Source organism: Dipodomys merriami, unplaced genomic scaffold (assembly GCF_024711535.1).
Source record: "Dipodomys merriami isolate MVZ:Mamm:240054 unplaced genomic scaffold, mDipMer1.0.p SCAF_10, whole genome shotgun sequence".
Classification (NCBI taxonomy): Eukaryota; Metazoa; Chordata; class Mammalia; order Rodentia; family Heteromyidae; genus Dipodomys; species Dipodomys merriami.
This window is the reverse complement of record NW_027202271.1, coordinates 7,081,860-7,097,500: the sequence shown is the minus strand read 5'-3', so window position 1 is coordinate 7,097,500 and position 15,641 is coordinate 7,081,860. Positions and strand designations below refer to the sequence as shown.

General features: G+C 39.2%; 1 protein-coding gene across 6 annotated transcripts in view; it reads right to left on the bottom strand.

Annotated features, from left to right (window-relative positions):
* Cntn1 (contactin 1) overlaps positions 1-15,641 on the bottom strand; it is a 297,750-nt gene that overhangs the window by 15,122 nt on the left and 266,987 nt on the right. For all 6 annotated transcript variants that reach the window (XM_070039080.1, XM_070039092.1, XM_070039094.1 and 3 more), the window contains 4 exons: positions 14,472-14,575; positions 9,616-9,802; positions 6,460-6,572; positions 5,046-5,202 (listed from right to left, as the gene is read on the bottom strand). In XM_070039080.1, the coding sequence (XP_069895181.1) occupies positions 5,046-5,202; positions 6,460-6,572; positions 9,616-9,802; positions 14,472-14,575 (561 nt within the window). The remainder of the gene's footprint in view (positions 1-5,045; positions 5,203-6,459; positions 6,573-9,615; positions 9,803-14,471; positions 14,576-15,641) is intronic.

The window sequence follows — 15,641 nt, the reverse complement described above, 5'->3', positions numbered from 1 at the left end:
TTTCCTTTGTCTCTCTTTCCTTTCCTCCATTTCCTCCTCTTCCTTCTTCTTCTTCACCTCTCCTCTTCTTTTTTCCTTCCTTCCTTCCTTCCTCCCTCCCTCTCTTCCTTCCTTCCTTCCTTCCTTCCTTCCTTCCTTCCTTCCTTCCTTCCTTCCTTTCTTTTAAACACCTTTTAAAAGCACTCCACATATATTCATGTATGCTTATACTTCTACAGGACAGAAGATGGCAAAGCAGAAAGACTAAATCTGTTTTCCATCATAGTGATCCAGTCAGTAGCTTTGGTTATATAGTTTCATTTAATAGCTTGGAGTTACCAAAAGCAGTAGGTTAAATGTTTAGATGACATCATCTGGGAAGTATCATCAGGATAAATTACAGATTTTATTAGAAGACATAAAAATGACAACATGAATACAGAGTAACTTGAAATCAAATGGAAGAGATGCCTTGTTCTTTTAGAATCTGCCCTCGATTTTTACCAACCACTATCTCTGGTAGAGGGCATCCTCATCTTTTAATCATCTCATAGCAATAACCTTGTCACTCAGCTCCTTAAATCTCCCTCCCCCCTTCCCCACATCTTGTGGAGTTACCAGAATGATTTTTTTTTTAAGTGAGAAAAATCTGATCCTGGTTCTTCCTCCTTAAAAGTTTCAACTGATAATTCTTGACCTCCAGGGCAAAAAAGTTTATTAAAGCCATTCCTAAGCTTGACTACAATATTTTTTTTTACGTCTTTCCTTCTTTTTTTTTTAATTTAATTTTATTTTATTTGAGAACATACTGTACAGAGGGGCTACAATTACATGGGCAGGATAATGCATACATTTCTTACCAAGCATTGCAGCCTCCTCCTTTGTTTAGCCTTCACCTCCCTTCCCAGCCTCCCCCCTCCCCCCACCCAATTATACCCCCCTCCCCCCCCCACACCGACATTGTAAAGTTGGTTTTGACATGACATTTTGTACTTCTCATTGTTGCAACAGGTCCACCTGAATCCTTAAACGACATGTTTGTCCCCATCTCCTCCACATGTTATACTGACATCAAATATAGTGAAAGCGGGGGTTACACTGTGGGGGAGGGACATACAAAGCAACAAAGAAATAATCTTATAAATGCGTTAGAAACACATGCATGAAAGAAACGAAAACTTGGAAAAAATTATATTAAGTGAAGTAAGCCAGGCCTAAAGAAGCATAGGTTCCATGGTTTCCCTTATTTGCAATATCTAGTATAGGTATGAGTCAAGCGGAAAAGGTCAGATAATGTGATGTTAGGAAAATGAACCCTTAAATATGTATTTTAATGTTGACTACAATATTTATACTCTGTCCAAAACAAAAAGGAAAATCAGCAGGGAGTGGTAGCTCAAGCCTGTAATCCCAACGACTTGGGAAGTAGAGATCAGGGGATTATGGTTCAAGGCCAGCCCTGGTGCAAAAGTTCAAGAGACTCCACCTCAAATAGGGGCTGAATGTGGTAGTATGCTTCTGTGATCTCTAGTGACTTGACGAAGCACAAGTAGGAGAGTTCCAGCATAAGGAGCACAGGCCATGAGAGCCCCAGCATAAAGAGAGACACTACCTTGAAAAGAACCAAGGCAAAAAGGGGCTTGACTCAAATGTTAGAATGCCTGCTTTGTAAGGGTGTCCCTAATTCAATCCCCAGGATTGTTAATATGACAGAGAGAGAGAGAGAGAGAGAGAGAGAGAGAGAGAGAGAGAGAGAGAGAGAGAGAGAGAGAGAGAGAGAGGATGGATAAAGTCTGAGAATATAGTACATATGTTCATAGATTAAAAATTTAAACATTCAGCTAGGCACTGGTGGCTCATGCCTGTAACCCTAGCTACTTAGGAGGTCCTTAGTTCAAGGCTAGCACAGGCAAAAATGTTCTCTTAACTCCAATTCGCCTACAAAAAGCCAGAAGTAAAGGTGTGACTTAAGTGGTAGATTGCTATCCTTGAGCAAAAAAGCTTAGGGAAAGTGTCCAGGCCCGGAGTTCAAGTCCCAGGACTGGCACACAAAAAATTAAACATATGCTTCTCAAGGATCCTTGATGAGAGTCTAAAATTGATAGCAAATATAAAATAAATTAGCCTAAATATAAAACAAATTAGCCTAAATTTATATGCAAACCATTCTAGCTACCTGTATATTGTCTTAATTTAGCACATAGAATATATAACAACAAGAGTTTTAAAAGAATGTCAAATTTATGAGACATGTTTGTGATAAGGTATTGAGGGTGTCTGGCTTACTTCGATGTGCACTATAGACTTTCAACCAAGAATAATATGTTACATAATTTATTAATAATTTATCGATTTATAATCTATCAAGTGAAAGAGAAGTGGAATGACAGATTGCTATGGCTAGTAAAGTTGCTTTTTAAAAACATATTGCAGAGTGTGGATGGTAGGGAAAAACTGGGAGAGAGAGAGGGAAGAGCGGACATTATTTGAAAAGAAATGTACTCTTTACTTGACACATAACCCCCATGTACATCACCTTGATCGTATCAATAAAAATGTTTAAAATGTATTGCTATTTGTTTTCTACACATAGGCTATTAACATTAGACTGTCCAGTGTCAAAGTTATACCTATTACACGTGTTTGGTGGCAATATGCCTTACAATGCTGTGCTTTGGAGCAGCTCTTTCAAATCCAAACTCTCAGTGAAATCTTGTAGGAAGCATGAAGTCAGCCATAGTGAGGTATTAGTTCTTGCTATAAACCAGAGCATTCCAAGCTACAGTCAACATTTCGGGAATTATAAGCACACTGATGTTAGTCATGCCTGCAGCAGTCATACCTGCAAACTACTGGGACAAATCTTAGAAACCAGGCTCTGCTCCAACAGACGAAGGATCTTTTTTTTTTTTAAGGGTGGTATTTGGGTAAGATAATGCAACCCTGTCTTCCCAGTTACGTGGGAAGGTAGAGGTTTTTGTCCAGGCCAGTCTAGACACAAGTTAGCAAGAACCCCCCCTCCACACCCCCACCTCAGTCAGCAAGCTTAAAGTGGGGGAGGGTATGTGCTTTTGATCTCAGTCATGTGGGAGGCCAGAGGGAGGAGGATCACACTTGATCCCCAGCCCTGGGGAAAATTTTGAGATTTATCCGGAAAAAAATAATATATCATTTAACAAAAATGAAGTTGCTTTTAACCAAAGGTCAGAATTTTCTTCAATCAGATTAATCATGACTGAAAAGAGTGTAACAGTGGATTGAAGTGATGAGAAAAGCACTTATATACAATGATAATAAAAACATGAATATTTTAAAAGAAATTTAACGTAGAAATAAAAAATCTTTTCCTCTGTATTTCCATTTAACCTGCAGAAAGAATAAAAATGTCCCAGAGAAGTGTTAGCTAGGTTAGAAAAACTCAGAATGGGTAGATATACATTTCATATTTTTGCCTGTAAGAATATCAGTTAGTAATATCAGTATAAGTGGAAAGTAAAAAATCTTAAAAAGGCAAAGGAAATGATCTGTAACAATTGATATGATTTACTCAGAAGAAGTTAAAACAGAAGATTACACACATATATACAGGGACTAGAAATAAATTCATGAATAGTAACTGAAACTAGGGTATTTATAATAGGAAAAAAATCCTAATACTGTGTGTTTCTACAATTTCTAAAATCTAATACAAGAAGAAAAATAATAACATTTAAACTGAAGATGAATATTTCAAATGTATTATACAATAAATTTTGATTTGGAAAAAACTTGTGTTATGGTAAATTTCACAAAAATCTTGCATATAACAGAAACTAGTATGTAAGTTATAACATTCTGTGGCACTGAGCTAAGGGATCTGCTATTGACTTCATAAAGAACATATTCATCTGTTTATATATAAAGCACTATTTTTACCTAAAGTCATGATTCATATCTTTGACTTAGCATCTTCTTATATTTTCATAATCTCCAAGAAAGAATTTAAATTGGTATCAACTTCAATGAAACGCTTATCAAGCAGATCAGAAAAGTATAAAAATAGAAAAAAACATTTGAATGTTTCAAAACAGAGAAGAAATTTCTGCCTGAAATGTATATTTGAAATTAACCCAGGAAAAATGCAGATTGCAAGAAAAAAAAATAGACAAAAAAACAAGAGAATTAAGGAAAAGAAAAAACATATTAATGCTGTACTTACCTGTGTCAATGAGAGATAAAAGATGTGTGTATGTTAGAAGAGTATTAAAAATACTCTTTCCTTTTGGTATAAAAGAAATTTTAATACTATTAAAATATGGTCTACTATTACTTGATGCTTTTAATGACTTATATTTGAAGTACACATCTTTATTTTAAAATACTTAATTGACAAATAGAGATTGAATATAGTCAAGGTATCCAACATGGATGATTTTATACACACACACATAAACACCATTGTGAAATGATGACCACAATCTAATTAACATACCTACCACATCCATGAAGTTCATGAGATCCTGAGAACTTAATCATCCTATAACTGAAAATTTCCAACTATTCTTTGATGCCTAGATAATAAACAACAAGTACGTGATAGCTGGAGATTGACTTTTGTGACCAAGAAATAAAACAAGAAATAGCTGGGTGCTGGTAGCTCACACCAGTGATCTTAGCTACTCCGGAGACTAAGATCTATGGATCTTGGTTCAAAGCCATCTGGGCAAGGAAGCCTGCGGGACTCTTCTCTCCAATTAATCACCAGAAAACCAGAAGTGGCACTGTGGCTCAAGTGGCAGAGGGCTAGCCTTGAGCTGAAGAGCTTAGGGACAGCACTTGAGCCCGGAGTTCAAGTCCTAGGAGTGGTACACACACACACACACACACACACACACACACACACACACACACACACACACACACACACACACACACACACACACAAATATAGGGTACTCTTGATATTTCAAATCTACTTAGGGCAACACTGACACTGATATATCAGCACCACCTTTATTCTCAGGAGGCTGTATAGCACAGCAGATTCACAGGTACTTGACTGACCTGTGCCTTGATCCATGGCTTACCTGAAATTTTTACTTGAGACACAACTCCATCTCCCCCGTCACTGTGTGCTCGAACCTCCACCACGTACTCTCCATCGCGGGGGATGGGCAACTCGATGGAGTGCTTGTGCGTGGAGTACAGCTTGCCGTCATGCTGCCCGTCAGGCCTGTAGAGGACCTTTGAAGGCCAAACACACACTTCACCAAGGCATGCTAAGGACTCAACACCCCAGTACTAAAAACCCTTCATGCTTTCAGTTTACGTTTTAACTGTGTGTGTGTGTGTGTGTGTGTGTGTGTGTGTGTGTGTGTGTGTGTGTGTGTGTGTGTGTGTGTGTGTGTGTGTGTGTGTGTGTGTGTGTGTGTGTGTGTGTGTGTGTGTGTGTGTGTGTGTGTGTGTACTAAAGCTTGAACTCTGGGCCTGGGTGCTGTCCCTCAGCTCTTCAGCTCAAGGCTAGCACTCTGCCACTTGAGCCACAGCGCCACTTCCGGTGTTCTTGTGGTTAATTGGCGATAAGAGTCTCACAGACTTTCCTGCCTTACTGGTTTTGAGCTGCGATCCTCAGATCTCAGCCTCCTGAGTAGCTAGAATTACAGACATGAGCCACTGGCATCCGGTATCATTTTTTTTTTTTAATAAAAATACTTTTGCTAGGTGCTGGTAGCTCATGCCTGTAATCCTAGATACTCAGGAGGCTGAGATTTGAGGATTGCAGTTTGAAGTCAGTCTAGGCAAGAAAGTCCATGAAACTCTTATTTCTAATTAACCAGCCAAAAAAACGCAAACAAACAAAAGCCAGAAGTGGAGCTGTGGCACAAGTGGTGGAGTGCTTGCCTTGAGCAAAATAGGGAGGGTGTTGCTGAGGTTAAACACCAGCACACTAAAAAGTAATAATAATTCTAGTCTCCTCTTTAAGGTATTCCTTCCCTGACCCCCACCCCCCACCCCAAACCAATACTATAGTTAGAACTTAGGACCTTGACCTTATCTTTCACTAGATTTTTTTTTCTGCTCATGGCTGGCACTCTACAATCTGACAATCTGAGCCAAACATACAGCCCATCATTTTGCTAGTTGATTGGAAATGGGCTCTTGTGAATGTTTTTGCCTAGGCTGGTCTGAAACTGATCTCTGCCTCCTGGGTTAGCTAGGATTACAGGTATGAGCTACCAACACTCAAGTTAACAACACTATTCTTTCAAAGCAGTTATTCTGCTTATCTTACTCCTTTGACATAACTTTCTCCTAAAATTCACTTAAGCTGGTCTTCCCATTTCAAAATTTATCATGAAACTAGGCCATCTGATTCTGCGTACCCAAGCAGAATGAAAGAGCTGGGTGAGCTTTACTAACATGGCAGGGATCGGCACAGGGATGATTAGCTGTAAGAATTCAGCTTTGTAAGGAGGAGAGGCGAAGTTGTCATTTACTTACCTTGTATCCTGTCACAGTAGACTCATTGGACAGTGCAACCACGTGGTCCCAGGTGATGATGTAACGTGAACCGGACCTTATGGAACTTATGATCCTTGGTGGCTGGCTGGGAGCTGTGGGAAGCAATGGCATGCAAGCAGTTGTTACCAATTCCAACCTTAGTTCTGCAGAATTCACTGTATCAGGAACTGCAATGCTGGTGATAACCATGCTGCCAGCAATTGGCCTTTGAAGAGTGTGCTGAGTGGGTACATGCAAGACTTTACTGCACTGGAGGAGGTGGGGGAATGGGACCATCTTTCTTTCTCTCCCCATCATGCTTTCTCCTCGTGTGTGTGTGTGTGTGTGTGTGTGTGTGTGTGTGTGTGTGTGTGTGTGTGTGTGTGTGTGTGTGTGTGTGTGTGTGTGTGTGTGTGTGTATGTGCCGGTCCTAGCGCTTGAACTCAGAGCCTGGGTGCTGTTCTTAAGCTTTTGTGTTCCAGGCTAGCACTCTCCTACTTGAGCCACAGCTCTGCTTATGGCTTTTGGATGGTTAATTGTAGATAAAAGTCTGGAAGACGTTCCTGCCCCGGAAGGTATGGAATTGTGATCCTCATATCTTCCTTAGTAGTTAGGATTACAGGCATGAGCCACTGGTGCCCAGCACCAAATCTAGTCTCTTTTTTTTTTTTTTAATATATAAAAACTACTATTTTCACCTCCACTGAGCCAAATCTGTTTAGTTTTCACTGTTTTCAAACTTAAATCTGTGAAACATAGCACAGATTTGACCTTCTTTTAAGTTTATGATTATTCTATGGATTTTTCTTCTGTCTCACCTGCTGTTCCTTCTCATTCATCCTCCTGAGCTGGTTTTATATTTTTCTACTCAACCTGGATAGTTTAGCCTGAACATTCTTCTCAGATGCTCTGTCAAACTTCCGTAGGGACTTAAATCATACCTTTAAATCGCACAATTGTAGCTGTACCTCAATCTCTTTCTTGTCTTTTATTTTATTTATTTGTTGGTCATGGGTTTGAACTCAGGGCCTGGGCACTGTACCTGAGCTTTACCACTTTGAACCACAGGGCCACTTCATTTTCTGGTGGTTCATTGGAGTTAAGAATCTCATGGTCTTTTCCTTCTAGGTCTGGCTTCGAACTGTGATCCTCAAATCTCAGCCTCCTGAGAAGTTGGGATTATAGGTGTGCCCTTATTTTTTGTCCTTTATAAAGAAGTGCCCAACTGTCTATTTCTACTTGAATGAAAGACTTCTCCGATACAGTACAATCAAGATGGAATACTGGTCATGTCCCTGTTAATCTGCCTTTTGGGAATCTTTCCTACTCTGTGCAGACGGTATAATCTGACTCCCAGCATGTGAAGCCAAGAGCTGGTGCTCAGTCTTCTATTTTCTCATGTCCAACACTCATGTCCAAATAAGTAGGAGTTTTCAACTGTACCTGCAGAAAAATTCCCACTTCTGTCTTCATTCCCACTTCTGGTGAGCCATTAGCAATTCCCTGCTCAAATACTAGATTATTTATTGGTTAGCTTTCCTGCTTTCTCTGCTTGACCTCAGGGCCAGGGCATTCTCCCTTAATTTTCTAACTCAAGCCTAGTGCTCTATCACTTGAGCCATATTTCACTTTCAGCTTTTTGTTAGTTAATTAGAGATAAGAGTTTCTTGAACTTTTCTGCCTGGGATAGCTTCCTGAGTAGCTAGGACTACAAGCATGAGCCACTGTAAGCACTTCAACTCATTTTTGATTAATGGATACATGTGAAGGATAATTAAGTTAGAGGTAAGCTCATTTTGTGTGTTTGTGTGCTGCTGAGGACTGAAGTCAGGTCCTTGACTTCACAAGGTAAGCATTCTTCCATTGAGCTAAATCCCCAACCCCATAATTTTTCTATTATCATTAAGGAAGTCAGAGTAGATCTCAAACTCATATTTGATACCAAAAATCTTCCCACTGCTTTCTGTGACCTCATTAAGAGATTCTGTCTCCAAGGAAATTTTATAAATTTTCTAACCCTAGTGGTAATCATGATTGAGGATTTCTAGGAAAAGTTCCTGAGTCCTGCATAAAAATTCTCCTTTTAAGTATATTTCATTAGCTGCTAGATGCCTGTAATCCTAGCTACACAGAAGGCTGAGATCTAAGGATCACAGTTCTAAGCTAGCCTGGGCAGGAAAGTCTGTGAGACTCTTATTTCCTATTAACCACCAAAAAGTCAGAAGTCTTGCTGTGGCTCAAGTGGTAGAGAACCAGTCTTGAGAAAAAAGGTCAGAAACATTGCCCAGGCTCTGAGTCCCAGGACCAGCGCAAATACACACACACACACACACACACACACACACACACACACACACACACACATATTTCTTCAAGATGTTACCTATCAAGTTTAACCTTAACACATTAGGATGGGCAGAAGATCAGATGGTCTTATATAAAGGTTGAGACAGTATAGTAGTAAGATGACAAGGATAATACTATAACAGCTAACTTGCATTGACACTGTGCAATGACGAAGATGTCTAAATCAAGCATGGAAAAATGAGCAGCTATTATCTTTCATAGGCTGTCCATGAATTCCTCTCCCCACATGAATTCAAAACTATTAAAACAAGTAATTATAGAAGGCAGTCAAGTTAAGTGTGGTACACAGCTTGAAGTGAGAACTTTCTAAGTGATAATTCTGTAATTTTATTGCTATAATGAACCTGTATACATTAAATGGCTAAGGCATTCTTCACATTATTTTAGTATCTATACTAGATAACAATGATTTAATAAAAAAAAAAAATCTTGTGTAGCCAGGCACTGGTGGCTCATATCTATGACTTAGCTACTACTCTGGAGGCAGAGATCTGAGAATCAAAGTTTGGAGACAGCCTGAGCAGATAAATCCATGAGACTCCTAATTTCAAACAACCAGGAGGAAGCGGGAAGTAGATCAATTGGTAGAATGCATGCCAGCCTGAAGCAAAAACACTGTGAGTGCACAAGGCCCTAAGTTCAAGTGTCAGTATGAAAAAAAAAAAAAAATCTTGTGTAAGTATAAAAGAGATCACTGACACCAGATGTGGTTAGATGGCTAGGCAGGAAATGGCTGTGCTGGGTGGGCCTACATCATGATTGACAGGTCTGCAGTCAAATGACACTCACGTGCTTTCTTGGTGAAGGTCTCAATCACATCACTTGAAGGTCCACACCCAGCACTGTTGCAGGCTCCGACTTCCACAAAGTACTGAGTGTCGGGCAGGAGGTTCTCCAGCCTGGCTGAATACTCCTGGCTGGGGACTTGAACCCGGTGTGCTGCTGCTTCCTTGTCATGGGCTGCCCAATAGCGAATCTGTGAACATGCAAGATGGGTAACATTTTTGTCATGATTTAGACTTGTGGGTTGTAAAAAGTTGTTTTCCATTGGCTGTCACTTGGTGTTGAGTATCAAAAATTCTTAACTATTACATTATTATATTTACCCCTTTTTGGGGGGGGGGGTCTGGTCATGGGGCCTGAACTCTGGGCCTGGGCGCTGTCCCTCAGCTCTTCAGCTCAAGGCTAGTGCCTTACCAATTGAGCCACAGCACCACTTCTGGCTTTTTCTGCTTATATGGTGCTGAGGAATCGAACCCAGGGCCTCAGGCTTGCAAGGCAAGCACTCTACCACTGAGCCAACTTCCCAGCCCCTATATTACCCTTTTATCAGTCTTAGAATAAGGCAATCTAATTTACAAGACCAAATGCCAATCAAAAGGCTGCTCTCATTGCCGGAAATAGTTTTGCACTGATCAGAAAGTGCAAGTGAGATAAAAGGAGAAGAAGAGAGCAAGGGATAGTGGGGAAGGAGGGAGAGGAGATGGAGAGATGCAGGGGGAGAGGAGAGGGGGAATGGAGGGGGAGGGAGTAAAAGAACCGCCTTAAAACTCTTCATTAAATATATCTTCAAAATATAAAACTGACTGTTTAGAAATACTTCTGCTAGAAAAGGTCAGATAAGTTGATGTTAGGGAAATGAACCCTAAGACATGTATTCAAATTTTTTTTTCTTTCATGCGATTGTTTCTAACACATTTATAAGATTATTTCTTTGTATGTCCCTCCCCCACAGTATAACCCCTGCTTTCACTGTATTTGATGTTGGTATAATTTGTGGAGGGGAAGGGGAAAAACAAATCGTTTAAATAGGGATATAGGTGGACCCATTGCAACAATGAGATGTACAAGTCGAAAATGAACTTTACAACTTTGGTGTGTGGGGGAGGGGGAGCGGGGAAGATTGGGTAGGGGGGGCAGGGGGAGGATGGGAAGGGATGGGAAGGGGAAACAAAGGAGAAGGCTACTATGCTTGATAAGAAATGTACTCATTATCTTGCCCATGTAATTGTAACCCCTTTGTACAGTATTTTCACAATAAAGAAAAAAAAGAAATACTTCTGTAATGATTTTGAACCTGTGTGTGCACTTGTGCATGTGTGCGTACTCGCGTGCATACCAGTCCTGGGGCTTGAAATCAGGGACCCTTGAACTCTTTTGCTTGAGGCTAGTGTTCTACCACTTGAGCCACAGCTTCACCTCCAGCTATTTCGGTGGTTAATTGGAGTTAAGGGTCTCATGGACTTTCTTGTCCAGGCTGTATTCAGAACTTGATCCTCAGATGTCAGTCTCCCAAGTAGCTGGGATTACAGGCATAAGCCACTGGTACCCTGCTCATAATTTTGATCATTTATTATTTGCTGTTTTATTTCTATTGGCATGATTTCAAACTTGTTATGAACTATTTATAAGAGTATGATGGAAATATACCTTGCATAACAAAAATTCATTATAATGCCTAGAATGTGCTAGCAAAATAATTTCTTCTAGCTCCTTTCAGCAATATGGCGTGGGGTTATTTCCTTCCATTCCCTATAGAAGGAAGAGCAAATAAATGTACCAAAATAATTTGATAGCTGTTGAGATCATTTAAAACATATTCAGGAATCTGGGCACAAATGACTCTCACCTATAATCCCAGCTGCTCATGAGGCTGAGTTCTGAAAATAGAGAGTTGAAGCTAGTTTTGGCAGACAATTCGAAAGACTCTTACCTCCAATTAATCAGAAAAATCCAGAAGTGGAGTTGTGGCTCACATGCAAGAGTGCCAGCCTTGAGCAAGAAAGCTAAACAAGGGTACAAGGCCTTGAGTTCAAGCCCCAATACTGGTACACCCACAGAAACAAAATATTTAGAGAGCATTTCTTTTGTAAAATTAATTCAATCTTCTTGTCTCCTAAAGTGTAAATTAAGTTTTTCAAATAAAGACTGCTCAAGGGTCAGAAATCTGTAATTAGATCTAGCACACGAATTAAAAGAAATTTAAGTGTATTAATATTTTACACATTTTAAAATGTACTATATAAAATAACAGGTTTTAAATTTTTACAAATAGTCAAAATGCCTGGATCAAATCACCTAATCCTACTATAATTCTAGACTTTTCATTTATAGGGGCACATACAAAGCCATTGTAAAATGGAATTGGATGACTGACTGCACTGGATGAAAGAAAGATTTATATGTAGGTTGAATATATTTTTGCATAAAAGCTAGTTCTTAGTGGCTTCATTTGTTTAGAGATACTGATTTTGTCAATAGCAAGACTCTGTTTTCTAATGGCGTTAAGAGGATCTCATTGGCTTCTGACTTGACAAATGAGGGTAGAGGATGTGGAAATCTACCCAGTGGCTCCCAGACCAACCTATGGGCCGAGAACACTGCCTAAGAAGGACCAGAGCCTCCTTGTAAAGGCCAGAATAGCTCCATGCTGGAAATAGTCACAGGTGCCGGAGGGAGATGGCCTTTCTCCATGTGGGTATTTGAATGACGTAACATTTAATGCCTGTTCCTTGCTAACACAAACATTTATGTTCCAGAGAAATTCCAGGCACTTCCTTAGTATGCTCTCAACAAAGCTATGATGGTAGAAGTCCTCCAGTCTTACATCAATTAAAACCAGGATTCTGTATTTCTATCTTTTTCATATTGTCATGCTAGGCGTACAACCCAGGACCTTGGGCAAGCTAGGCAGGCACTCTTCCACTGAGCAATCCTATGAACTCATTTGTGTTGCATTTATTTGTTTTTGAGATACCTCTGCCTTGGCTGGCATTGAACTTGCAACCCTCCTATCTGTCACAGAGAGGATTACAGGCAGGTGCTACCATACAAGAGGTTCCTGAATTTTACTCCCGAGTATTGGCTGGGATATATACCACATTAAAATATGGTTCCATTATAGTAACTTTTACACCCAGTTTGAGTAGTGGGAGTTTATAGTCAAAATAGATTATTATATCAAAGACAATTTCCATAAGATGGTATGTACTAAAATAAGTAACAATAAGAGACATTTCCTGCCATCTTTTTTTTTTTTTTTATTTGTGATTTCCTGCCATCTTAACTCAAACTCCTATGGTGAGATTGACAAAACAAAGGGGAAGAACAAAGCTTTCCTTAACTTTGTTCTTTGGTATTCTATCCTAAATGGCCAGTTCCCTTATTTATCTGAGTCTGGCAAGGATCTCTATATTCACAGAATCCATTAAAATTCACAATCAGAGCCAGGCACTGGTGGCTCATGCCTATGATCCTGGCTACTCAGGAGGATGGGTTTCACAACCTGTGAACTGAGGATCAAAGTTTGAAGCTAGCTCAGGCAGGAAAGTCCATGAGACTTTTATCTCTAACCACTAAAACACCAGAAATGGAGCTGTGGCTCAAGTAGTAGAGCACCAACCTTGAGAAAAAAAGCTAAGGGACAGAATCCAGGCTTGAATTCAAGCCCCAGAATTAGTACACACACACACACACACACACACACACACACACACACACACACACACACACACACACACACACACACACACACACACACACAAAATTACAATCAACCAAAGCAGTAATTTGGTCACTCCATTATAATGGGAGCAGAAAGTTTCTGGTGTACAAAACAATTCCTGATTTCCTTATTTGCATCAGTGAGAGTTGCCTGATATTTTCACATGCACCTAACCTTTGCACTCGAAAGTGTCTAATACAGAACAATCTGATAGTGTAATTCTTAAGCATATGTTTATACATGACTTATATCTCAAAGAGTCCTAAAGGAAATAGTACTGGGTGGACGTATGTAAAATGTAGCATTATCCGTTTTTTGTCTGAACTAGTTGCAGACTGAACTGAGAGGTCATTTGCACCGATAGATGATAGGGTAGAACTGTGATATCTTGATCTTTCTGCTGAGTTTGTCACTGTGGGAAGCACCTACATTATTCTGTGAGAAAATTATTGGAAGAAAGTCAGAATCAATGTAATACACTTGATAAGTTACCCAGGTGGCCCAAAGATGAGCCATGAATCTTTGGGAATGGGATATCACTAGTAGAAAAGTAAATAAAAACAAAGCAAGTCCCTGCTTCATTAGTAGACTATTCATTTTCATGTTCCAAAACAACTATGGTATATTTATTCTTCACAGGATCTCCAAAGGCTCCTGTGTCCAGTGTCAGCTCCTGATGGTGCTTAGTTATTCAACACTTGTGGAATTGTCTCATGACATCTCCCTGCATTCTCACTAATTGGAGATAAGTGTTTCAGGGGCTTCCCTACTGGATTAACTTTGAACCATGAACTTTATATCTCAGCCTCCTGAGTAGCTAGGATTACAGTTGTGAGCCATTGATGCCTGTCTTCTAACTTCTTTAAAAAAAAGAAATACAACATTTGTACACATTTATAGGAGCACATTCTGCTAACACAAAGCATATATGTAATGTGTAGTAGTCAGGATAGTATCTGTCTTGCTCTTAACAATTAGCTTATAAATCCCCCAAATCACTTACCAAAGAGAATATAGTATTAGTTATTCCATCAACCAGTGGGAACACAGGACATTAAATGATGCAATTCCTTTGAGAACTTAGAAAACATGTGCTTTTATATTTAAAAATAAATGTACTTAGATAAAACATTGAGCTCACCTGGTAGCTTTCTACTATTTTTTCTAAAACATGCTTCCAGTGAACTGAAATCTCAGAAGAGGATAAGACTTTGACACCGACTTCCGTAGGGGCTTCACTGGGAGCTGAAATTAGATGAAAATACATTTTGTTGGGTGTTAATATGAGAAAATTTGAATAATACTTCAATGTGTAATACTGATGACTGTAAGTCAACATTTGGAAAATAAACTAAATTCTATAATTTTAGTATATTTTCCTTTATTGTTAATGATACTTTTAGTTCATGGTCATTGGTAACACATGAACACATATGTTCATATACACAAATATTTGCAGAAAAGGTGAGATAAGATGATGTTTAGCGAAATGAACCCCAAGATAGGGACACAAGTGTTTTTTTCTTCCTTGCTATTGTTTCTAACGTATTTATAAGGTACATGTGATTTTTTGTTGTTGTTTGTACGGTATAACCCCTGTTTTCACTGTATTTGATGTTGGTATAATTTGGGGAGGGGAAGGGAAAAAACAACTTGTTTAAATAGGGATACAGATTGACCTATTGCAACAATGAGACCTATAAGATGCTATGTGGAAAAACGAACTTTACAATTTAGGCAGGGGGTTGGGAAGAGGGGGTGTAGCTGAGGAGGCAGGAGGGAAGGGATGGTAGGGGTAAAACAAAGGAGGAGGCAACAATGCTGGAAATGTACTCATTACCTTGCTCATGTAACTGTAACCCCTCTGTACAGTATGTTCACAATAAAAAACTTAATTAAAAAGAAAAAAACCCACAAATATTTATGTAGACATACATGCGTACCTACAGACTTTTGTATTCTCTTATGTCTCAAACCTGCAATGTTTAAGAAAACCTTTTGATACAAATTAAAATTAATTACATTTAATGTATCAATTTCATCTTGCCAAAAATAAGAAACCTGGTATTTATTATAGAAATTATTCATTGTAATGAATTTCTCTTACTTGAGATTTAAAAGAACTCACAACACCTGGTCATATTGTTAATGAAAATTCCTTCTTTTATATTCAAGCTAAAGATTTTTTAAAAAGTTGAAACAAGTTGTAACATCCACTATTTCTTGGGCTCAGGAAAGCTTTGATATGTCTAATCTCCCTACTGGGCATCAAGTCAAATATGTATCATGAAAAGCCTCTGTTCGGGGGTAA